The 26143-nt window shown below is 49.9% G+C and overlaps 3 protein-coding genes across 3 annotated transcripts; 1 reads left to right on the top strand and 2 right to left on the bottom strand.

Annotated features, from left to right (window-relative positions):
- Positions 1-2857: 2857 nt before the first annotated feature.
- On the bottom strand, positions 2858-7510 carry LOC136691319 (dual specificity protein phosphatase 13A-like). Its single transcript, XM_066663829.1, has 3 exons — positions 7383-7510; positions 4029-4246; positions 2858-3069 (listed from the first exon to the last, which is right to left on the bottom strand). Exons 1-3 carry the CDS (start codon positions 7508-7510, stop codon positions 2858-2860), a joined length of 558 nt encoding a protein of 185 aa, XP_066519926.1.
- A 1811-nt stretch (positions 7511-9321) lies between these two features.
- Positions 9322-14597, bottom strand: LOC136691318 (dual specificity protein phosphatase 13A-like). Its single transcript, XM_066663827.1, has 3 exons — positions 14476-14597; positions 9811-10028; positions 9322-9614 (listed from the first exon to the last, which is right to left on the bottom strand). Exons 1-3 carry the CDS (start codon positions 14595-14597, stop codon positions 9385-9387), a joined length of 570 nt encoding a protein of 189 aa, XP_066519924.1. The 3' UTR covers positions 9322-9384.
- Positions 14598-15271: 674 nt separating this feature from the next.
- LOC136691312 (sphingomyelin synthase-related protein 1-like) lies at positions 15272-25622 on the top strand. Its single transcript, XM_066663818.1, has 7 exons — positions 15272-15450; positions 19103-19440; positions 20240-20501; positions 22978-23073; positions 23765-23882; positions 24495-24645; positions 24782-25622. Exons 2-7 carry the CDS (start codon positions 19152-19154, stop codon positions 25084-25086), a joined length of 1221 nt encoding a protein of 406 aa, XP_066519915.1. The 5' UTR covers positions 15272-15450; positions 19103-19151; the 3' UTR covers positions 25087-25622.
- Positions 25623-26143: the final 521 nt, after the last annotated feature.

Genomic DNA, 26143 nt, shown 5'->3' on the forward strand with positions numbered 1-26143 from the left:
GACTGAGAACAGTCCACCGACCAAAAACATCCAGCCGACAGCGTCCTGTGTCACTGATGAAGGACTAGAGGACGAGCGACACACACTGTGCAGCGACAGATGAGCTACTGTCTCTGACTCTACATCTACAAGGTGGACCAACGAGGGAGGAGTGCCTCAGAGAGTGGACACAGGGTTTAAAAACTCCATAACACTTTATCTTTACTAGTTAATAGAAGAAGGAAAAGGAAGAAACAGGTAAAATTAATAATTTACTGTTAATTTATTTCAGAGTTTAAAAAAAAACAAAAATCAAAAACAGTAATACGTAATTTTTTTCCTGCTGTGAGTAATGACCTCTGTCTCTTTGGTCCTTTCTGAGTGATAATGTAGTGAAACTGTCTGATTCTGTGTGTGTGTGTGGGGGGGGGGTAAATATGAAATGAGATCCTGCGCCACTGTAAAAATAAACAGGTCAAAACTGTGTAATCACTCTTTTCAATAATAAACAAGGGCTTTTATAGAAGAAAGGTTCTGTGTAAACGATTATAAAATGTAAAAAGTGTTTTAATGAGATTAAACTCCAGAATAAAGTTTTTAAAAAATTAAGATCCAAAACAAATATCTTTTACAATTAATATCAACAATAAGATTCTAGTAAAAATATGAGCATGAGCAATAATGGGCAGGAAACGGTGAAGGGTGAATGTGAAGTGTCTGACCTATGACCCCTGTGTCTTTTCTGATTCGGATCTTTGTTGATGTGATGCAGTGTTGTGCAGCGTAGCAGTCGACGCCTGTGGAATTCAGTTTCTGTGTCTGGACAAATACCAGAGCTGAGCTACTTTTAAACTGGACATAGTTTCATTGATTTCCACAGAGGAACACAGTTCTGTTTTTTAATGAGACGTCTGTGACCTTCTTTAGTCCAAACCCCACAGCAGTGTTCTCCCCCTGTGTAAACCGCCCACTTCAGAACAGTCTGATTTACCCTCGTTGGTGTGGACTAGGCCTCGGTGTCTGAACACTTTAACACTGCAGTCAGTCTGTTCCCTGTGCTCCACAGGATCTTAACAGTGCTTTTCACAACAGGTACGGCCTGGACCCCACAACAGCCTTCAGAGTGCTAGGGTTCTCTGTCGTCTGTTGGATCTGAGTGGAGACAACACACACCACTCCCTTATGGCGCTTTTCCACGGCATGGAACCTACTCCACTCTGTTCTTTTACTTTTCCACTATACAAATTTGGTCCTTGAAACTGGTTCTTTTTTAGTCCCTGCACTCTGATGGTTCCAGTCGAGCTGAGCAGGGACTAAATGTGAGGTGTAAACCCTGCAGAGCTCTGATCGAGGGGAGAGACCTGTCAATCACCAGGAAACACAGAGCTCCAGCACAAACTCACAGCTCGTAACATCTCTGAAGTTACAGCAGCGTTCACAATAGTTTTTATCCGACTCTCAGCAGCAGCTCGTAACATTCCCCCGAGGGGTTTCTGAAGAGGGTCAGACGCTCCTTGGGTCGGTGGCTGAGGAAAATCTCCAGCGAAAACTAAACGAGCGACAAGGAAAACTGCTCTGTGAGGAACTGGGGGCGGAGCCATGTTCAGTCCAAACAACAACAACAACACGCCACACAACGAGTAAACAGCACCTGACTTTACCGCCCGTGTTTTGGTGGTATTCAGAGCTCACGGTGACGACACCGGCTCCATTTCGTGGGGGAGCTGTGGGAGTGGAAAAGAGAGCAGCAGAAACTAGTCGGTCCCTTGCAGTGCAAAAGCACCATTATATACACTATAATGTTATGTAAACATTATGAGAAACCCTTCCCCTACTGCTGTCACCGTTGATCAGGGCCTCACCTCCTTTATCTGGATATCACTGTCAGGTTTACCACTCTCGGCCTAGTGTCACACGCTTCAGAAAAAAACTCTGTGTGGAGTAGAGCAGCTAGATAGAGGCGCTAATAAACAGACAGAGCTGCTGTACGCTGATTCAGTGTCGTGGAAATATAAGGTGGGTATAAAGTGGCCAGGTACTGTATGGGGTAGGTGTTTCTAATAAAGTGGCCAGGTACAGTATGGGGTAGGTGTTTCTAATAAAGTGACCAATGAGTGTCCATGTTCTATTCTATGGCTCAGGTATTTTAATGCTGTTTTCCTATTGGCTCAGGTGTATTAATGCTGCTATCCTATTGGCTCAGGTGTATTAATGCTGCTATCCTATTGGCTCAGGTGTATTAATGCTGCTATCCTATTGGCTCAGGTATATTAATGCTGCTATCCTATTGGCCCAGGTGTATTAATGCTGCTATCCTATTGGCTCAGGTGTATTAATGCTGCTATCCTATTGGCTCAGGTGTATTAATGCTGTTATCCTATTGGCTCAGGTGTATTACTGCTGTTATCCTATTGGCTCAGGTGTATTAATGCTTTTATCCTGTTGACTCGTGAGTTTTAATGCTGCTATCCTATTGGCTCAGGTATTTTAATGCTGTTATCCTATTGGCTCAGGTGTTTTAATGCCGCTATCCTATTGGCTCAGGTGCTTTAATGCTGCTATCCTATTGGCTCAGGTGTATTAATGCTGGTATCCTATTGGCTTAGGTGTATTAATGCCGTTATCCTATTGGCTTGTGTGTTTTAATGCCACTATCCTATTGGCTCAGGTGTTTTAATGCTGCTATCCTATTGGCTCAGGTGTATTAATGCTGCTATCCTATTGGCTCAGGTGTATTAATGCTGCTATCCTATTGGCTCAGGTGTATTAATGCTGCTATCCTATTGGCTCAGGTGTTTTATTTCTGACTTTAGTTATCTCCCATTAATAAATGAGGTGTTGTTTAAGTGTACCCAGTTACTATTGTTTGTTTGTTTGTTTACAGCAAAATGCAGGTTTTTCGTTTCTTCTTGAGCTGCAGGTCCAGGTCCAGCAGCAAGGCAAGGAAGTTCCTGTTGGGGTAAATGGCTCGTTTCTGGATGAGCCTCTGTACGGCTGAACAGAGAGACAAGTGCTGATAGAGCATCAGGTACGCCAGCACCAGGGAGGACGAGCGGCTCATACCCATAATGCAGTGCACCAGCACCTTACCTGCAGGGGGTAGTCAATACAGAACAGGTTCAGCAATTCAACAATGATCCTGTTGTTGATTTTAGAAAAACCTCTGTAGGGGTGTAGGGGTTAGGAGATACAGGGTAAGTGATATTGATTAAGACATGGGTGTTAACCTTGTTCTCAGAGTGACCCTGACACTCCTCAAAGACAGTCACCCGGAGGAAACTCACGCAGACACAGGGAGAACACACCACACTCCTCACAGACAGTCACCTGGAGGAAACCCACGCAGACATGGGGAGAACACACCACACTCCTCACAGACAGTCACCAGGAGGAAACCCACACAGACACAGGGAGAACACACCACACTCCTCACAGACAGTCACCAGGAGGAAACCCACACAGACACAGGGAGAACACACAACACTCCTCACAGACAGTCACCTGGAGGAAACCCACGCAGACACAGGGAGAACACACCACACTCCTCACAGACAGTCACCCGGAGGAAACCCACGCAGACACAGGGAGAACACACCACACTCCTCACAGACAGTCACCCGGAGGAAACCCATGGAGACACAGAGAGAACACACCACACTCCTCACAGACAGTCACCCGGAGGAAACCCATGGAGACACAGAGAGAACACACCACACTCCTCACAGACAGTCACCTGGAGGAAACCCACGCAGACACAGAGAGAACACACCACAGTCCTTACAAACAGTCACCCGGAGGAAACCCACGCAGACACAGGGAGAACACACAACACTCCTCACAGACAGTCACCTGGAGGAAACCCACACAGACACAGGGAGAACACACCACACTCCTCACAGACAGTCACCTGGAGAAAACCCACGCAGACACAGGGAGAACACACCACACTCCTCACAGACAGTCATCCGGAGGAAACCCACGCAGACACAGGGAGGACACACCACACTCCTCACAGACTTCTATAAAGAAAGATTACAGATATTCCTCACCGTCGGGAGATTTGAGGCCTCTGTGGATGAACTCTGCCGCGGGCCTGAAGTAGACATCCAGATCGAAGTGGGACGAGTCTTCGGCCGGAATCCCACAGTAAACAAAGCTGGAGCCGTAGAAACTCTGGTCTCCGACACTGCCACGTTTAGAGTGAGCAGCGTTCAGGATGTGAGTGATCCCCAGCCTCCTCAGAGCTGATCTGTTCTGAGCAATTCCCCTACAGAGAGAGACATAGAGAGAGACACAGACAGAGAGAGAGAGACAGAGACAGACAGACAAAGAGAGAGAGAGACAGAGACAGACAGAGGGAGAGACAGACAGAGAGAGAGGGAGAGAGAGAAAAAGACTTTGTTGTAGTAGTCAGGTCTGTGTACGGAGGAGTGATCAGTACTCACAGGTTTGTAAATAAATGTAGAGGTCAGGTCTGTGTACGGAGAAGTGGTCAGTTCTCACAGGTTTGTAAATAAATGTAGTGGTCAGGTCTGTGTACGGAGGAGGGGTCAGTTCTCACAGGTTTGTAAATAAATGTAGTGGTCAGGTCTGTGTACGGAGGAGTGGTCAGTTCTCACAGGTTTGTAAATAAATGTAGTGGTCAGGTCTGTGTACGGAGGAGGGGTCAGTTCTCACAGGTTTGTAAATAAATGTAGTGGTCAGGTCTGTGTACGGAGGAGGGGTCAGTTCTCACAGGTTTGTAAATAAATGTAGAGGTCAGGTCTGTGTACGGAGGAGTGATCAGTACTCACAGGTTTGTAAATAAATGTAGAGGTCAGGTCTGTGTACGGAGGAGTGGTCAGTTCTCACAGGTTTGTAAATAAATGTAGAGGTCAGGTCTGTGTACGGAGGAGTGATCAGTACTCACAGGTTTGTAAATAAATGTAGAGGTCAGGTCTGTGTACGGAGGAGTGGTCAGTTCTCACAGGTTTGTAAATAAATGTAGTGGTCAGGTCTGTTTACGGAGGAGGGGTCAGTACTCACAGGTTTGTAAATAAATGTAGTGGTCAGGTCTGTTTACGGAGGAGGGGTCAGTACTCACAGGTTTGTAAATAAATGTAGAGGTCAGGTCTGTGTACGGAGGAGTGGTCAGTACTCACAGGTTTGTAAATAAATGTAGTGGTCAGGTCTGTGTACGGAGGAGTGGTCAGTTCTCACAGGTTTATAAATAAATGTAGAGGTCAGGTCTGTGTACGGAGGAGTGGTCAGTACTCACAGGTTTGTAAATAAATGTAGAGGTCAGGTCTGTTTAAGGAGGAGGGGGCAGTACTCACAGGTTTGTAAATAAATGTAGAGGTCAGGTCTGTGTACGGAGGAGTGGTCAGTACTCACAGGTTTGTAAATAAATGTAGAGGTCAGGTCTGTGTACGGAGGAGGGGTCAGTACTCACAGGTTTATAAATAAATGTAGAGGTCAGGTCTGTGTACGGAGGAGGGGTCAGTACTCACAGGTTTGTAAATAAATGTAGTGGTCAGGTCTGTGTACGGAGGAGTGGTCAGTTCTCACAGGTTTGTAAATAAATGTAGTGGTCAGGTCTGTGTACGGAGGAGTGGTCAGTTCTCACAGGTTTGTAAATAAATGTAGTGGTCAGGTCTGTGTACGGAGGAGGGGTCAGTACTCACAGGTTTGTAAATAAATGTAGAGGTCAGGTCTGTGTACGGAGGAGTGGTCAGTTCTCACAGGTTTGTAAATAAATGTAGAGGTCAGGTCTGTGTACGGAGGAGTGGTCAGTTCTCACAGGTTTGTAAATAAATGTAGTGGTCAGGTCTGTGTACGGAGGAGGGGTCAGTACTCACAGGTTTGTAAATAAATGTAGTGGTCAGGTCTGTGTACGGAGGAGGGGTCAGTACTCACAGGTTTGTAAATAAATGTAGAGGTCAGGTCTGTGTACGGAGGAGTGGTCAGTTCTCACAGGTTTGTAAATAAATGTAGTGGTCAGGTCTGTGTACGGAGGAGGGGTCAGTACTCACAGGTTTGTAAATAAATGTAGAGGTCAGGTCTGTGTACGGAGGAGGGGTCAGTTCTCACAGGTTTGTAAATAAATGTAGAGGTCAGGTCTGTGTACGGAGGAGTGGTCAGTTCTCACAGGTTTATAAATAAATGTAGAGGTCAGGTCTGTTTAAGGAGGAGGGGGCAGTACTCACAGGTTTGTAAATAAATGTAGAGGTCAGGTCTGTTTAAGGAGGAGGGGGCAGTACTCACAGGTTTGTAAATAAATGTAGAGGTCAGGTCTGTGTACGGAGGAGTGGTCAGTTCTCACAGGTTTGTAAATAAATGTAGAGGTCAGGTCTGTTTAAGGAGGAGTGGTCAGTACTCACAGGTTTGTAAATAAATGTAGTGGTCAGGTCTGTGTACGGAGGAGTGGTCAGTACTCACAGGTTTATAAATAAATGTAGAGGTCAGGTCTGTGTACGGAGGAGTGGTCAGTACTCACAGGTTTGTAAATAAATGTAGAGGTCAGGTCTGTTTAAGGAGGAGTGGTCAGTACTCACAGGTTTGTAAATAAATGTAGTGGTCAGGTCTGTGTACGGAGGAGTGGTCAGTACTCACAGGTTTATAAATAAATGTAGAGGTCAGGTCTGTGTACGGAGGAGTGGTCAGTACTCACAGGTTTGTAAATAAATGTAGAGGTCAGGTCTGTGTACGGAGGAGTGGTCAGTTCTCACAGGTTTGTAAATAAATGTAGAGGTCAGGTCTGTGTACGGAGGAGTGGTCAGTACTCACAGGTTTGTAAATAAATGTAGAGGTCAGGTCTGTGTACGGAGGAGGGGTCAGTTCTCACAGGTTTGTAAATAAATGTAGAGGTCAGGTCTGTGTACGGAGGAGGGGGCAGTCCTCACAGGTTTGTAAATAAATGTAGTGGTCAGGTCTGTGTACGGAGGAGGGGTCAGTACTCACAGGTTTGTAAATAAATGTAGAGGTCAGGTCTGTGTACGGAGGAGGGGTCAGTTCTCACAGGTTTGTAAATAAATGTAGAGGTCAGGTCTGTTTAAGGAGGAGTGGTCAGTACTCACAGGTTTGTAAATAAATGTAGTGGTCAGGTCTGTGTACGGAGGAGGGGTCAGTTCTCACACGTTTGTAAATAAATGTAGTGGTCAGGTCTGTGTACGGAGGAGTGGTCAGTTCTCACAGGTTTTTAAATAAATGTAGTGGTCAGGTCTGTTTACGGAGGAGTGGTCAGTTCTCACAGGTTTTTAAATAAATGTAGAGGTCAGGTGTGTGTACGGAGGAGTGGTCAGTTCTCACAGGTTTTTAAATAAATGTAGAGGTCAGGTGTGTGTACGGAGGAGTGGTCAGTACTCACAGGTTTGTAAATAAATGTAGAGGTCAGGTCTGTGTACGGAGGAGTGGTCAGTACTCACACGTTCCCGATGTAAATGTTGGGCCACACCTCATCGATCTGATGAAGGTCCAGTTTACATGAGTCCAGAACTTTCTCCAGGTCTTTCACACTCAGATACTCCTTCCTCTTGTTCTTCTGAGCTGTCATCTCTGATACAGCACTGTGTGTGTGTGTGTGCGAATGAGAGAGTGATCAGAGAGAGCAGGTGAACTAATGGGACCACCACCATATTTAGAGCCCCAGTGTACTGTTACACACACACAAACACACACACACACACACGCTTTAGATGCCATATGCCAAAGTCTTTACACAAACACACACATTCTCTCTCTCTCTCTCTCTCTCTCTCTCTCACACACACACACACTCACACACACACTCACATTCTGTTCTCTCTCTCACACTCTCTCTCACACACATTCTGTTCTCTCTCTCTCTTACACACACACACTCACATTCTGTTCTTTCTCTCTCTCTCTCTCTCACACACACACACATTCTGTTCCCTCTCTCTCTCTCTCTCCCTCTCTCACACACACACTCACATTCTGTTCCCTCTCTCTCTCTCTCTCTCTCTCTCTCACACACACACACGCTTTAGACGCCATATGCCAAAGTCTTTACACAAACATACACATTTTGTTCTCTCTCTCTCTCTCTCTCTCACACACACACTCACACTCACACTCTGTACTCTCTCTTTCTCTGTCTCTCACTGTCTATACACAAACGAACACAGGGAAAAGAACGTTCTGGGCGCTGAGACAGTGCCTGAGACGTCCTGAGCGCAGAGGCGGTGTCTGAGACGTCCTGAGCGGCGAGACGATGTCTGAGACGTCCTGAGCGCCAAGACGGTGTCTGAGACGTCCTGAGCGCAGAGACAGTGTCTGAGACATCCTGAGCACAGGGACGGTGTCTGAGATGTCCTGAGCGCCGAGATCGTGTCTGAGACGTCCTGAGTGCAGGGACGCTGTTTGAGACGTCCTGAGCGCTGAGAGAGTGTCTGAGATGTCCTGAGCGCCAAGACAGTGTCTGAGACGTCCTGACTGACGAGTCGGAGTCTGAGACTTCCTGACCGACGAGACGGCGTCTGAGACGTCCTGAGCTCCGAGACGGTGTCTGAGACGTCCTGAGCATCGAGACGGTGTCTGAGACGTCCTGAGCATCGAGACGGTGTGTGAGACGTCCTGAGCGCTGAGATGGTGTGTGAGACATCCTGTGCCCAGGGACGGTGTCTGAGATGTTCTGAGCACAGGGACGGTGTGTGAGATGTCCTGAGCACCGAGATGGTGTCTGAGACGTCCTGAGCGCAGAGATGATGTGTGAGACGTCCTGAGCGCTGAGACAGTGTCTGAGACATTCTGACCGACGATTCGGTATCTGAGACATCCTGAGCGCAGGGACGGTGTCTGAGACTTCCACACCATGTCTGAGGGAATATTTCTGCATTAATTTAATTAATTAATTTTTGTTACTTTTCTGAAGAGGTGTGCGTCAGGCTGCAGCATAGGGTTCAGAAAAATACACAAGACAAACAGTGAACATTCATTCATTCATTCACTGTCTGTAACCCTTATCCATTTCAGGGTTGCAGTGGGTCCGGAGCCTAACCAGAATCACTGGGCACAAGGCAGGAATACACCCTGGAGGGGGCGCCAGTCCTTCACAGGGCAACACAGTAATTAATTCTTCATTAGAAAACCAAAAATATGAAAAAAACATAATACACATTTAAAATATACACTTCCCCAAAGTGTTTATATCTTCTACAGAACAACATTAAATTAATACCCTCATCGTGCTCAAAGTCAGAGCTGGTAAGAGGAGTAAACATCCTCCAGCACTGACACGTGGAACTGTGTTCTCTGGAGTGAGAGTTCCTCTGGGTGGTGTTTGCCATCAGATCCTCACAGCAATGTTCCAGCGTTCCCCGGGAGAGTAGAGACCGCAGCAGAATGATGTGTGAGAAGTGTCCACTGAGGTTTGGCACACAGTAGTGCAGTGGTGACTGGTGTGTGTTACGTTCTCTGAGGGGCTCGGCGTTCCGGTGCAGAATTCTCTGAGCCGTAGAGTCTGATGTCCAGCGCTCGGAGCTGTTTCAGGAATCCACGATTTGGGAAAATCCACCGGTGCTGTTTCACAGTTATAATGGCCTCCAGCAGGGGGAGCTGCTGATAGATCATCAGGTAGGCGAGCACCAACGAGGCAGAGCGGCTCACACCTACAGCACAGTGGACTAACAACCGCGCTACACACACACACACACCTGTCAGTAATTCACTCACTGGCCGTTTTATCAGAAACACCCCCCTTCTACTGATATTCACTGGCCACTTTTTCAGGTGAGATAAATGAGATCATGTGAGATAAGGTGAGATCAGGGTGAGATAAGGTGAGATAATGTGAGATCAGGGTGAGATCAGGTGAGTGGTCGGTACACTTACCTCCGGGGGAGTTCAGGACCCGGTGGATGTGGTCGGCGCAGGGCTGGAAATACCTGGACAGGTCAAAGGAGGGCGAGTCATCGGCGGGAACACCGTAGTATTCCACGGATGAGCCGTAGAACTCCGGCCCACCCTCACAGTGCTGCTTCCCATGAGCTGCGTTCAGGACGTGGGAAATACCGAGCTTCCAGAGGCTGTAGCGATCATTCGCTATTGACCTGCCCCCCCCCACACACACACACGGAGAGGGAGGACTTCAAACATCGCCCCAGAGCACTCCACCGATCTACACCCCTCTGACCCACACTGTGGCTGGGGTTATACTCCTCTGGCCTGCCCTTGGGGGAACATTAGTAGCACCTTTAATTATGGATTATATACTGTACCTTTAATTAGGAACAGAACTGTACCTTACTCTGTATTAACTGTGGATGTTAAAGTTGTGCTGATGTCATTCGTTCTTTTATTCTCCACAGTTGTATAATAAAAGATTACAGAGATCCCCCTCTCCTTCAGTAACACTCATCAGATGTCCATGAAATCTCAACCATGGGAAGGTAGGGTCCCTTCATTTTACCACGAGCTCCATCAGGAAAAAGCTGCAGAAGACTGTGATGGGTTTGTTCTGTTCTTGGGGACAATACTGTGTCCAAAAGTCCAAGTGAGTGTGGGTTTAGACGAGTTACAGATGGAGTCAGTGTCAGAGTCGGGAACAGAGCGGTGTCCTGTGAAGGTTAAGAATGATGAATATGTGAGCTTTGCTTGATGAAGGTTTGTGTTAAACAAGAAAAGGTCCAGCTGAATAGCTCTGAGTAACTCAACAAACTGTTGAAAAACAACTCCTGTTGTTTTCACACACGGGGAACATTCAAAACAAGAAAATGGACGTCATGTGAATCAGTCGGGACGGCTGGGTTAGTTTAGTGTTAGGGACCTACGTGTTTCTTACTGGTGTGTGTGTGTGTGTGTGTGTTCAGTGTGATGTCGTAGTGAAGACACCTCACTCTGCGTCTGAAATCCTCACCTAGTGAAACAGTGGCCGATGCTAACTGTGTGTCGCAGGCTGCTCTGAACGGACAAGAGCACTTCCGGAGGACCGACAGAACCAGAGAGTTCAGTCTGTAGATCTGCAGGAAAGAAGCAGGAAACTGTGGGAAAGAAGGAAGACCGACGTCCTGGATGGAGAGACAGCTGTCTGATCTGATGGGAACGGAGCCAGATCTGCAAAAACAGCTGGTGGCGCTAAAGAGACATCTGGCCTCCCTGGAGAGACTCGGAGAGGAGACACACAGAGAGATGGGCAGAGAGAAACGAAGAGGATGGAGGAGGATCTAAAGAGGGAACAGAAACACAGACTGGCTCAGGAGGAGAGAGACATGGAGGAGACAGTCAGAGAGGAGACTGAGGAAATGCTGAAGGGGCTGGAGCTGGCTCTGAGACGGATGGAGAAAGAGCTCGAAGAACAGAGGAATGAGGCAAAAGAGAGAGAGGATGCCCTTCAAGAGCCGGAGAGGAAGAGAAAGAAGGAGAAGAAAAAGATGGAGAGGCAGATCTTGAAGGAGAGAGAGAAGGCTGCCAGGGAGAGAGAGTGTTCTTCAGGAACTGGAGAGGATGAGGATGAGGGAGGGGGAGATGAAGAGGATGAGGGAGGGGGAGATGAAAGAGATGAAGAGGGAGGAGGAAAAGAAAGAGATGAAGAGGAAGAGGGAGGAGGAGAAGAAAGAGTTGACGAGGAAGAGGGAGGAGGAAAAGAAAGAGATGAAGAGGAAGCGCGAGGAAGAGAAAGAGATGAAGAGGAAGAGGGAGGAGGAGAAGAAAGAGATGAAGAGGAAGAGGGAGGAGGAGAAGAAAGAGATGAAGAGGAAAAGGGAGGAGGAGAAGAAAGATGAAGAGGAAGAAGGAGGAAAAGAAAGAGGAAGAGGAAGAAGGAGGAAAAGAAAGAGATGAAGAGGAAGAGGGAGGAGGAGACGAAAAAGATAAAGAGGAAGAGGGAGGAGGAAAAGAAAGAGGTGAAGAGGAAGAGGGAGGAGGAGAAGAAAGAGATGAAGAGGAAGAGGGAGGAGGAGAAGAAAGCGATGAAGGGGAAGAGGGAGGAGAAGAAGAAAGAGATGAAGAGGAAGGGCTCGAAGGTGACAGAGACAGCTCCTCAGGAAATGGAGGAGAACAGACAGGAGGAGAAGAAGGAGAAGAAACACATGGAGGAGAAACAGAAGAGGAGAGAAAGAGTGAATAATCTGGAGAGATTGAGGGGTAAGATAAAGAGAGCACAGGAGCGAAAGAGGTCAGTGCTGACAGAAAGAAGACCGTCAGAAGGAGACAGATTGTCCCCATCCTTCCAGAAGAAGACGAGGGAAGACAGGAAAGAGACAGAGAGGAGGGTCTCGGAGGAGCAGGAGGGCAGGCCGCGGCAGCAGATGAGAGGGCTACTGAAACTGATTATTTCCCCTGGACTCAACTTCTTCAGAAAAGAGGAGACTCTGCGAAGGGCCTCTGGAGGGCGCCAGAGGAGCAGAAAACTCAGGGAGGACCAGACGGAGGGGGACGCTGACCTGAAGGAGCAGAAGAAACAGAGCTGTCCAGCTTCTCCAGCACGAGCCAACCCCCTCCGACCCGAGGCAGCAGACCCTGAGGAGGAGGAGCCCAACAGAGAGAGCAGAGCCTCTGCTGCTGCTCTGAGATCAGCACTGCAGAAACTGCTCTATGTAACCTTTGGAGGAGGGTACCACCCCCACCTCTTTCCCTCCCCATTGATTTCGGTGCAGTGCTGTAAAAATGTATGACACTAGGGGGAGCCACAGGAGCAAAGATCCTAATCTTACATAGTGGCTCTTTAATAAAGGAACGGATTTATTAAGAACCCTGAGCTTTACTGTGGTTCTCTACGTGGTGACGGGGTTCTTTAGATTAACTGAGAATGTGCTGTAGATGGTTCTACAGAGTACCTTTCACCGAAGGGTTCTATACGGCACCAAAAATCTGTCATTCATATCATTCTCTCTGTATTCTGTCTATCATTCTGAGTAACGCGTCCCCTCTGTCTCCTCAGGTGTTGGTCGCCAGGTCCAGTGAGGGTCCTATGGGGGTCCTATGGGGGTCCTGGGTGGGTCCTGTCCTCTTTGTCGCTTTTCCACTGCATGGGTCTGACTCTACACGACTCGACACGACATGGTTCAATTAAAGCACTTGTTGTTGTTTGGACTGAACACGGCTCCGCCCCCAGTTCCTCACAGAGCAGTTTTCCTTGTCGCACATTTAGTTTTCGCTGGAGATTTTCCTCAGCCACCGACCCAAGGAGCGTCTGCCCCTCTTCAGAAACCCCTCGGGGGAATGTTACGAGCTGCTGCTGAGAGTCGGATAAAAACTAATGTGAACGCTGCTGTAACTTCAGAGATTTTACAAGCGGTGAGTTTGTGCTGGAGCTCTGTGTTTCATGGTGATTGACAGGTCTCTGGCCAATCAGAGCTCTGCAGGGTTTACACCTCACATTCAGTACCTACTCGACTCGTCTGGAACCTGGAGTGAGCTGTGACTGAAAACTTACCCGGTTCCAGGACCAGATTTGGAAAGTGGAAAAGAATAAAGAGCCGACTCAGTTCCATGTCGTAGAAAAGTGCCAATAAAGTATGCAGAGCAACAGACTCCCCAGTGTGTCTCAGACCGTCCTGAGAGGGGACAGTAGAGCTCAGACTAGCTCCTGAAGGTGGAGCAGAGGACGGACCAAGTTCACTCTCCACGGTGGCAGCAGTGACTCCGACCGGAACCAGGAACTGTCAGTGGTCAGCTGTGTGAGTACACACACACACAAACGTGAGTCCTCCAGTGTCCCTCTGTCTCTGTCCTCCCTGTAAACCTCCCTCTTTCTCACCCAGTCACAGCTGTCTATTTGCCTCTGTTTGTTGTGACACCAGTGCAGCAGGTTACAGACTGTCCACCAGGGGGAGCCACTAGATCTCAACGCTCATAACAGCAGATTTTTAAACCATGGACCTCGTGTCTCTCGTCCTCACGCTGAGGACTGTTCTCTTGCTTGTGTCTCTGCAGCAGATGAAGTGGTGATGCAGTTTGTTCAATGGAGAATGCTTTGCCCTGAACTACAGCGCCCTCTTGTGTGCACTGCAGGCCTTCACCTTTACCCTGACCATATTTAACATATGATGCCTCACACACACACTTTTTTACACGTGCTTCAGAACACACTGCAAAAAAATAAATAAAGAAAAATAAAAAATATAAAATAATTTTGTTTGTCATTTTCTTCCTCATCTGCAAAACAAACAAAAACACAAACAACAACAAAGTGAACCTCTCTCAGCTCCACTGTCCACTCCAGTCACTCTGTAGCTCTACACTTACACACTGTAGTCCATCTGTGGCTCTGCATACTTCATTACCCCCTTTCCCCATGTTCTTCAGTGCTCAGGACCCCCACAGAGCAGGTGTGATGTGGTGGTGGATCATTCTCAGCGCTGCAGTGACACTGTGTGTGTGTGTGTGTGTGTGTTGTGGGAGGAGAGCAGAGCTCCTAGAGGAAACCCACACAGACACAAGGAGAACACACCGTTCTCCTCAGAGACAGTTACTTGAGGAGAGGAACCCCCCAGGACCCTGAGACCCTGCAGCTTTGTGTGTGTGTGTGTGTGTGTGTGTGTGTTGTCCTACACTCACATGTTTCCCAGGAACAGGTTCGGCCAGACCTCGTCCACATGGTTCCCACTCCGTCTCCCACCGAACAGAACCCGCTCCAGCTCCTTCACCGTGGGAGTGTTCGCCCTCTTTCTCTCACTCATGATCAGTGTGTGTGTGTGTGTGTGTGGACTGACAGAAGCAGCTGTAGCCTGCTCTAAATATAATCCCTAATTACAAATAAACACTGAATACACATCAACTTATTAATCCTCTGATAATCAGGAGTGTGTTACTCTCACAGAACCGTCTCCACTCTACACTCCAGAGAACACAGTTCCACTGTTCCACACACCAGAGGAACTCCATCACTCCAGAGAACACAGTTCCACTGTTCCACACACCAGAGGAACCCCATCACTCCAGAGAACACAGTTCCACTGTTCCACACACCAGAGGAACCCCATCACTCCAGAGAACACAGTTCCACTGTTCCACACACCAGAGGAACTCAAATTAAACATATATAAATTAACACAAATGCTCAAATACACAGATTCACAGAGAAATAAACACACATGTTGGTTCTGATATACATGTGAGGACCTTCCACCGAACCATGATTACTGTCGCTTAATAAACACTGCACCATCACATCACCTTTATCTCAGTAACAACAGTAAACTTTTCACTCTTTCAGTTTTTCACTTTAAAAACAAAGTAAAGCTTTGGAAGTTGTGAGGACCGAGTGACACCGTCCATACATCAGGTCCTCACGAGTCTATATAAACTCACAGTCACACACGCGCAGGCGCACATACACCCAGAGGCAGGCACGCGCACGCGTACACACACGTCTGTCAGGCAGTGCGCGTGCCCGCCGCTGTGGGAGCTGAACTCAGGGCGCAATGATTCACAACCGCCTCCATCACCGAACCGAACCGAGCCCTGCCCGGACCTCCCGGCTCTAACCGGACCTGCCGGCTCTAACAAGACCTCCCGGACCCGCCGGACAGGGTAACACCCCCCTACCTCCCACCTCTCTCTCTCTCTCTCTCTCTCTCTCTCTCTCTCTCTGTCTCTGTCTCTGTCTCTCTCTCTATCACACAGCGTTAGCCACATTAGCAGGCTAACTGTGGAGCTAACTGCTGCGTGTGTATATGTGTGTGTGTGTGTGTTGAAGGGTGTAACAGCGGTTCTGAGAGCAGGGTGGAGCAGGTGGAGACACTGTTAGTGCGTTAGCTTAGCTACCGTTACCCAGCCACAACATTAAAACCACCTCAGCTCCACTGTCTCCTCACTGTCCCTCTCTCAGCTCCACTGTCTCCTCACTGTCCCTCTCTCAGCTCCACTGTCCCCTCACTGTCCCTCTCTCAGCTCCACTGTCTCCTCACTGTCCCTCTCTCAGCTCCACTGTCCCCTCACTGTCCCTCTCTCAGCTCCACTGTCCCCTCACTGTCCCTCTCTCAGCTCCACTGTCCCTTCACTGTCCGCTCACTGTCTCCTCACTGTCCCTCTCTCAGCTCCACTGTCCCCTCACTGTCTCCTCACTGTCCCTCTCTCAGCTCCACTGTCCCCTCACTCAACTCCACTGTCCCTTCACTGTCCCCTCACTCAACTCCACTGTCCCCTCTCTCAACTCCACTGTCCCCTCTCTCAGCTCCACTGTCCCCTCACTGTCCCTCTCTCAGCTCCACTGTCCCTTCACTGTCCCCTCACTGTCTCCTCACTGTCCCTCTCTCAGCTCCACTGTCCCCTCACTGTCTCCTCACTGTCCCTCTCTCAGCTCCACTGTCCCTTCACTGTCCCCTCACTGTCTCCTCACTGTCCCCTCACTGTCTCCTCACTGTCCCTCTCTCAGCTCCACTGTCCCCTCTTTCAGCTCCACTGTCCCCTCTTTCAGCTCCACTGTCCCCTCTCTCAGCTCCACTGTCCCCTCACTGTCCCCTCACTGTCTCCTCACTGTCCCTCTCTCAGCTCCACTGTCCCCTCTTTCAGCTCCACTGTCCCCTCTTTCAGCTCCACTGTCCCCTCTCTCAGCTCCACTGTCCCCTCACTGTCTCCTCACTGTCCCTCTCTCAGCTTCACTGTCCCCTCACTGTCTCCTCACTGTCCCTCTTTCAGCTCCACTGTCCCCTCTTTCAGCTCCACTGTCCCCTCTCTCAACTCCACTGTCCCCTCACTGTCCCTCTCTCAGCTCCACTGTCCCCTCTCTCAGCTCCACTGTCTCCTCACTGTCTCCTCACTGTCCCTCTCTCAGCTCCACTGTCCCCTCACTGTCTCCTCACTGTCCCTCTCTCAGCTCCATTGTCCCTTCACTGTCCCGTCACTCAACTCCACTGTCCCTTCACTGTCCCCTCACTCAACTCCACTGTCCCCTCTCTCAGCTCCACTGTCCCCTCACTGTCCCCTCTCTCAGCTCCACTGTCCCCTCTCTCAACTCCACTGTCCCCTCTCTCAGCTCCACTGTCTCCTCACTGTCCCTCTCTCAGCTCCACTGTCCCCTCACTGTCCCTCTCTCAGCTCCACTGTCTCCTCACTGTCCCTCTCTCAGCTCCACTGTCCCCTCACTGTCCCTCTCTCAGCTCCACTGTCCCCTCACTGTCCCTCTCTCAGCTCCACTGTCCCCTCACTGTCCCTCTCTCAGCTCCACTGTCCCTTCACTGTCCGCTCACTGTCTCCTCACTGTCCCTCTCTCAGCTCCACTGTCCCCTCACTGTCTCCTCACTGTCCCTCTCTCAGCTCCACTGTCCCCTCACTCAACTCCACTGTCCCTTCACTGTCCCCTCACTCAACTCCACTGTCCCCTCTCTCAACTCCACTGTCCCCTCTCTCAGCTCCACTGTCCCCTCACTGTCCCTCTCTCAGCTCCACTGTCCCTTCACTGTCCCCTCACTGTCTCCTCACTGTCCCTCTCTCAGCTCCACTGTCCCCTCACTGTCTCCTCACTGTCCCTCTCTCAGCTCCACTGTCCCTTCACTGTCCCCTCACTGTCTCCTCACTGTCCCCTCACTGTCTCCTCACTGTCCCTCTCTCAGCTCCACTGTCCCCTCTTTCAGCTCCACTGTCCCCTCTCTCAGCTCCACTGTCCCCTCACTGTCCCCTCACTGTCCCCTCACTGTCTCCTCACTGTCCCTCTCTCAGCTCCACTGTCCCCTCTTTCAGCTCCACTGTCCCCTCTTTCAGCTCCACTGTCCCCTCTCTCAGCTCCACTGTCCCCTCACTGTCTCCTCACTGTCCCTCTCTCAGCTTCACTGTCCCCTCACTGTCTCCTCACTGTCCCTCTTTCAGCTCCACTGTCCCCTCTTTCAGCTCCACTGTCCCCTCTCTCAACTCCACTGTCCCCTCACTGTCCCTCTCTCAGCTCCACTGTCCCCTCTCTCAGCTCCACTGTCTCCTCACTGTCTCCTCACTGTCCCTCTCTCAGCTCCACTGTCCCCTCACTGTCTCCTCACTGTCCCTCTCTCAGCTCCATTGTCCCTTCACTGTCCCGTCACTCAACTCCACTGTCCCTTCACTGTCCCCTCACTCAACTCCACTGTCCCCTCTCTCAGCTCCACTGTCCCCTCACTGTCCCCTCTCTCAGCTCCACTGTCCCCTCTCTCAACTCCACTGTCCCCTCTCTCAGCTCCACTGTCCTCTCACTGTCCCCTCATTCAGCTCCACTGTCCTCTCACTGTCCCCTCTCTCAGCTCCACTGTCCTCTCACTGTCCCTTCTCTCAGCTCCACTGTCCTCTCACTGTCCCCTCTCTCAGCTCCACTGTCCCCTCACTGTCCCCTCTCTCAGCTCCACTGTCCCCTCACTGTCCCCTCTCTCAGCTCCACTGTCCCCTTACTGTCCCCTCTCTCAGCTCCACTGTCCCCTCACTGTCCCCTCTCTCAGCTCCACTGTCCCCTCACTGTCCCCTCTCTCAGCTCCACTGTCCCCTTACTGTCCCCTCTCTCAGCTCCACTGTCCCCTCACTGTCCCCTCTCTCAGCTCCACTGTCCCCTCACTGTCCCCTCTCTCAGCTCCGCACACAGGAGTGCTCTTTGATCAGGACACGTTGTGGATGAAGACTTTTGCTCACCACAGAGACAGGGGGAGAGACAGCAAGGGACATGGAGAGGTGGAGGGACAGATGTGGCTGTGGTCCTGCACGTCTGCTCACAGCTGTCTGACACTCCCCAACAACAGCAGTCAAAACTGTGTGAGAGTTCCTCTGAGAAACTACGTCCAGGGTTTCACCCTCCAATCAGAACACACTCCTGAGTCTGGAGGAAGTAGGGAAGTGTGTGTGTGTGCGTGTGTGAGAGATATTGAAGGGAAGAGTAAGAGTTGAGTAACTCTGGCTTTAAATGAATCAGCTTTTTTGTGAAGGAGGAACTCACTGCGACTCTGGACTGGACTCTGGCTCTGGGTTAGATGGGCTTGGTGTTAGATGGTCCCCGGGTTAGATGGACTCGTGGTTAGATTGGCTGTTTTGCTGTGTTTAACTTAGTTTTCGTCCAAAAGGAATTTTCTTCTGTACTGTTACTATTTTTGTATTTTTACATTTTCCTATTTTTATTTTGTGGGTTTCTATTCTACTCTCTGATGTACAGCATCAAATAAAACCTAATATTAATGTCTCTCTCTCTCTCTCTCTCTCTCTCTCTCTCTCTCTCTCTCTGTGTTTGTTTGTGCAGTGTGTGTGTGTGTGTGTGTGTGTGTGTGAGAGAGAGGTACAGAGCTGCGATGGCTCAGCAGGGCGTCCGGTTCTGGACGGTAAAGCAGGTGGGCCGCTGGCTGCGGGAGGAAGGGTTCTGCGACTACGTGGATCTGCTGTGTAATAAACACCGTCTGGACGGCACCAGCCTTCTGACTCTGACCGAGTTCGACCTGCGCTCCCCTCCCCTCGAGCTCAAAGTGCTCGGGGACATCAAGAGACTGATGGTGTCCATCAGGAAACTGCAGAAACAAAACACAGACGTTCTGGAGGAGCTCGGCTTCGCCCACGACGGACACTCGCCACAGGGGGGCGCTGGTGAGTTCGCCGATATCTTGGATCATGCCTTTCAGATAATTTAACACAGACCTGAACCTCAGACACCACCTAATAGTTTAAAATTCCAACTTTAAAATCACCTTGAGGCCCACTGAGCTGTAACAGGGAGAACAGAGCCGCTGTGGCTGCTACGCTGGGGTCAGCACTGCAGAAAGTGTACTTTGTACGTTTTAGAGAAATACTGAATGATCTGCTTCGCGGCTGTTGCTCTTGGACACTTCCAGTTGTCCAGGGCAGCTCTAGCGGGGCAGAAAGCAGTGATGTTCAGTGGAGGCTGGGGTCCAGTGCTCGATATTAAGTGTGGGAGTACAGATGAACTCCGTCAGTGTGGGGGCTGTCCACCAGGGGGCGCGGTGACAGTGATACAAATAAGTTGCTCGTATTGGTGTGAAAGTCATTTTTGAAAAGAGAGAAAGTGGACAAGGCGCCGGAGGAGAGTGCGCCCCCTGCTGGCCACTAACGGAGAACAGACAGCCACCAGTTAGTCAGATTATTACTTTAATAATCAGTTTAAACGCAGTGCTACGCTGTATTTGTTTGGGTTTTGGTCAGAACGATTCTTTAAGGGAACAGAACTGTGGATTATACACAGTTATACACTGGTTCTGGTTCTGATTCTGTTTCTGGGTGGTGTCTTTAGACTCTGGCCTGTTTCTGGGAACAGAGCAGTAAAACACTTCAGTGACGTGGTGTCGATAAGAGGCTCCAAAGGCCATAAACCTCACTGTACAGGGCTGATACAGTGTAGTACAGCAGTGTGTGTGTGTGTGTGTTACAGGTGTAGAGTGGCTGTGTAACGGCGACTCTGTGCGGGACTGTGACAGTGTGGTGGATGCTCTGGGGGTGGAGCAGGGTCAGTACAGTAACGGGAAACACAAGTCGCAGAGTCGCCGTCTGGACCCCGAGTACTGGAAGACCGTCCTCAGCTCCGTGTACGTGGTCTTCGTCTTCGGCTTCACCTCCTTCGTCATGGTCATCGTACACGAGCGCGTCCCGGACATGCGCACCTACCCTCCCCTGCCCGACATCTTCCTGGACAGGTGAGTGTAGCCGATCTCCGCAAGACTGTGTTCTGAATCCGACACTGGAGCAGGACACAGTTAGTGAAGGGTTAAAGCAGTGACAGGTGAGATATAGGGTGTTCCACTCCTTTTGCTCTGGTCTGAATCAGAGAAACATCCAAGCACCAAAAACACCACCACAAACCATGTGACACTGTTCTCTCCTCTGATTGGTCATGGCTGACTGGGGCACGAGAGTGTTCTCTCCTCTGATTGGTCAGGGCTGACTGGGGCACGACAGTGTTCTGTCCTCTGAATGGTCAGAGCTGACTGGGGCACGAGAGTGTTCTCTCCTCTGATTGGTCATGGCTGACTGGGGCACGACAGTGTTCTCTCCTCTGATTGGTCAGAGCTGACTGGGGCACAAGAGTATACTCTCCTCTGATTGGTCAGAGCTGACTGGGGCACGAGAGTGTTCTCTCCTCTGATTGGTCATGGCTGACTGGGGCACGACAGTGTTCTCTCCTCTGATTGGTCAGAGCTGACTGGGGTGGGAGTGAGAGAGTAAACATAGGTGGAAGGTGCTGTGTTCTGGATGAATGCAGTTTTCTGTTTCCCTGCTCCGCTCAGTCCGACACACAGCGCCCCCTGGCTACAGGAGCATTCGGCTCAGACCTGCTGCGTTCACCTGAGGGTCGGGTTGGATTCAAACAACAACAACAACACGGCACACAACGAGAAAACAGCGCCTGACTTTACAGCCGCGTTGTTGTAGTTTCCAAACCCCATGGTTCCTGTTAGAGACTGGGTTTTGAGACAACACCAGCTCCATGTAACGTGCAGAAAAAAGGCCAGCTAAAAGCGGTCACACACTAGGGGCACTGAACACACACACACACGCTAGGGGCACTGAACACACACACACACGCTAGGGGCACTGAACACACACACACACACACACACACACGCTAGGGGCACTGAACACACACACACACACACACGCTAGGGGCACTGAACACACACACACACACACACACACGCTAGGGGCACTGAACACACACACACACACACACACTAGGGGCACTGAACATACACACACACACACACACACACACACACACACTAGGGGCACTGAACATACACACACACACACACACACACACACACTAGGGGCACTGAACATACACACACACACTAGGGGCACTGAACATACACACACACACACACAAACAAGGGGCACTGAACATACACACACACACACACACTAGGGGCACTGAACATACACACACACACTTGGGGCACTGAACATACACACACACACACTAGGGGCACTGAACATACACACACACACACTAGGGGCACTGAACATACACACACACACTAGGGGCACTGAACACACACACACACACACACACTAGGGGCACTGAACACACACAAACACACACACACACACACACTAGGGGCACTGAATACACACGCATCTGGAGCAGGGGGCTGTGACAGCCTCAGCGCCCGGGGGCAGTTTGTGGTAGTGCTGGGCGATTAATTGCCCAGCCCTAGTTTGTGGGTAAGGGGCCTTACTCAAAGGAACGTCTGCCCTGGATTAATGTTTTCCTGCTGTTTCTGGGAATTGAACCAGTGACCCTCTGGTCTCCAGCTTGATTCTTTAACCTTAAAGTCCCGGCTGCCCCCAAAAACTGCATGTCAGCCGCCGGTGCTGCCCTCCACGCCTGCACACTGCCTCCCACGCGATAGGCCCCCTGTTTAATTCCACTTCTACTGTACTTGTCTAGACCCTGAGAACACTTAACATTCTCTGGAGCATGAGGGAGTCTCCTCCACCTCCACCAGCACGCAGCGCCCCCCTGTGTATAGGCTTCACATTACCAGGCCGAAGTGACTCGGATCTGAGTTTTTCGGGGCAGTGTGAACATGTCAAATCTGATTTTAGTTTTTTTTTTAATTTTATTTTATTATTTGCAAGTCACTTTTGAAAAACTTGCATGTGCTCCCAGATCTGATTTGTGGGCATAATATATTAATCAGATTTCATGTGATTATTGCCTGTGCACATGTGCTTAGTTCTGTGGATATCAGCCAGCTCTGGCAGCAACTGCGGGCTGTGTCTAAAACGGCTACATGCTCCCTACACAGTGAACTGCTCAGGGAATAACACTAGCTTCTTCTCCAGATTACTGCACTGAACGTTGATAAAGGAGTCTTGCAGGTGCGAGCCAAATAAAAGTATCAGACCCATATCTGTGTGTTTCTGTGCAGAGTGGAACAGCTGCCCGTCCCGTCTGATCTGATACTGGGGGGATTGTCTGAATATGAAACTCGGACCTAGAACTCTTTAAGGGCTCTGTAAATAAAAGTGAAGTGAAAAGGTGTGTGTCGGTGTGATGCTGACAGTGGTGCAGTGATAACAGTGATATTAAAATCAGAGGGAAAAGCCCGGAGGACGAAGCTCAGGGTCTGTGTAAGAGGATTAACTGTCCCTCCTCTCTTTCCACAGCGTTCCCAGAATCCCCTGGGCCTTCGCCATGGCCGAGGCGTGCGGACTGATCCTGTGTAATATCTGGCTGCTCGTGCTGCTCCTGCACAAACACAGGTAAATGACTCTGTAAACACAGACGACTTATAAAGTGTGGGAGGGTTAATAATAAAAATAATAAAACCTTAGAGGAGTGGAAGAGGAGGAGCTGGAGCAGGTGGAGGAGGAGCAGGAACAGGTAGAGGAGGAGGAGGAACCGGTGGAGGAAGAGCAGGTGGAGGAGATGGAGGAGTAGGAAGAGCAGGATGTGGAGAAAGGAGCAGGTGGAGGAGGAAGAGCAGGATGTGGAGAAAGAGGAGCAGGTGGAGGAGGAGCAGGAACAAGTGGAGGAAATGGAGGAGGAGGAGGAGCAGGTGGAGGAGATGGAGGAGGAGCAGGATGTGGGGTCTACGCTGCACAGATCTTCCTCAGAGAAGCTCCCAGGGCTTGATGCGTCCTGCTCAGTCACAGCTGCCCATTTTGAACATAAAAAGCCTGAGGACTAATATCGATTCCTCCGCCTCCTCCCAGTGACACTGTCACAGCCCCTCCCCCACACCTTATTAAACCCCGCCCCCTGTGTATTTGTCAGACCCTCAGTGGGCGGGGCCGGCTCAGACAGAGTGAGTGCACACTTTAGACCTGCTTTAGATCAGAACTGGATTAAACAGAGAGAGTGTGTCTTTCTCTGTAAAGTAACAGTGGTCTAGTGAATGTCTGCATTATCCCTGACCCATTTCTCAGGGTGTGTGTGTGTGTGTGTGTGTAGGTCTATTCTGCTGAGGAGACTGTGTAGTCTGATGGGGACAGTGTTTATGCTGCGCTGCATCACCATGTTCGTCACTTCACTCTCTGTGCCAGGACAACACCTGCAGTGCACGGGCAAGGTACACACACACACACACACACACACACACACACCTGGAACACCCTCACTTTACTCTGAGAGAGATTAACTTGACATAGTGAAGTCTCTGTAATGCAGTGGTTCCCAGGTAGCGCTTTTCCACCAAAAGAGCTCTGGTTCTTGAACCGGTTCTGTTCCTGATTCTTGGAACCTTGGTTCTTTCCAGTGAAGCAGCCCGTTTTTCTACAAGTTTAGAGGGGAACAAAGGATACGTCACCAGCGGGGGGCGCTGCTGTGGCTAAATACAGCCACAGATAAATTGTCAGAGTTGATTTATGTCGGTGTAAACGCACTGAACGCTTCCAAATTTAGTTCACGTTCCTCTGAGGCCAGTTGGTCGTAGTGAATTCGAGGGGAGCATGAAGCGTGCAAAAAAACTGGGAAGTTCATGAAGCGCACCCAATGTTCTCTACAATGACCCCCTGACAAAAAAAACTAATTCTGCACACCCATTATTCCAAAGTCCACCCAATTATTTACATTCAGTATCCAGTCTGAACCTTTTTACCCTGTATGTTTCAGGTAAGAAATTCTCTCTCTCTCTCTCTCTCTCTCTCTCTCTCTCTCTCCCCCCCGCCCCCGGGGTGTGTAGATGTATGGTGACATGTGGGCGAAGCTGCAGAGGGCGGTGGCGATATGGAGTGGGTTTGGAATGACTCTGACGGGGGTCCAGACGTGTGGTGATTATATGTTCAGTGGACACACCGTGGTCCTCACCATGCTCAACTTCTTCGTCACAGAGTGTGAGTTTCTCAGCGTTCCAGTTAGAACTCTGTCCAGTGTGTGTTTGTGTGTGTTTACTCAGCATTGGTGTGTGTGTGTGTGTGTGTGTGTGTGTGTGTGTGTGTGTGTGTGTGTGTGTGTGTGTGTGTGTTACAGACACTCCTCGGAGCTGGAACTTTATCCACACTTTATCGTGGGTGCTGAACCTGTTCGGGATCTTCTTCATCCTGGCGGCTCATGAGCACTACTCCATCGACGTGTTCATCGCCTTCTACATCACCACGCGACTGTTCCTGTACTACCACACTCTCGCCAACACTCGCGCCTACCAGCACTCGCGCCGCGCACGCATCTGGTTCCCCATGTTCTCCTTCTTCGAGTGTAACGTCAACGGCCCTGTGCCCAATGAGTACTGCTGGCCTTTCAGCAGACCCACCATACTGAGGAGACTCATCGGATAACACACACACACACTCTCACACACCACCCCTCACACACACACACGCACACACTCACACACATAGTACTGCTGGCCTTTCAGCAGATCGGCCATACTAAGGAGACACATTGGATAACACACGCACACACACTGCCCCTCACACACACACACACACACACAATATGTTGCCATGGTGTTGAGGATAGTGATCAGATTTCCAGTTTTCTGCTGCCCTCTTACACACTTACTGTTTCTTTTCCTCTTTATCTCACACACACACACACACACACACACACACACTCTCACTCACACACATCCACTCTCACTCACATACACACACTCTCACTCACATACTCTCACTCTCACTCACATACACACACTCTCACTCACACACATCCACTCTCACTCACCCACTCTCACTTACACGCACATACTCTCACTCTCACTCACACACACATACACACACTCTCACTCACACACATCCACTCTCACTCACATACACACACTCTCACTCACATACTCTCACTCACACACACACACACACACACACTCTCACTCACACACATCCACTCTCACTCACATACTCTCACTCACACACACATACACACACTCTCACTCACACACATCCACTCTCACTCACACACTCTCACTTACACGCACATACTCTCACTCTCACTCACACACACACACACGCGCACACACACACACACACACACACACACACACACACACACACACACACTCTCACTCACACACATCCACTCTCACTCACATACTCTCACTTACACGCACATACTCTCACTCTCACTCACACACACACACACACACACACACACAGTATAAATGAACTGGTGTGGATGTCCTGCGCAGAACACAACTCAGGGCTCAGCACACGACGCTCTTCTTCTGATGTAAAGAGTTGTTTAGTTGTATTCTGATAAAACACTAACGCGACTGACACCGCGCCGCAGCTCAGACTCCGTCTAACCCTCGGCCCACGGTAACGCCCACGGTAACGCCCGCGGTGACGACGACGGTGACGACGATGACTGATAGTGTTGGTTAATTTTTTTCTAGCT

This window comes from Hoplias malabaricus, chromosome 3 (assembly GCF_029633855.1).
Source record: "Hoplias malabaricus isolate fHopMal1 chromosome 3, fHopMal1.hap1, whole genome shotgun sequence".
Taxonomy (NCBI): domain Eukaryota; kingdom Metazoa; phylum Chordata; class Actinopteri; order Characiformes; family Erythrinidae; genus Hoplias; species Hoplias malabaricus.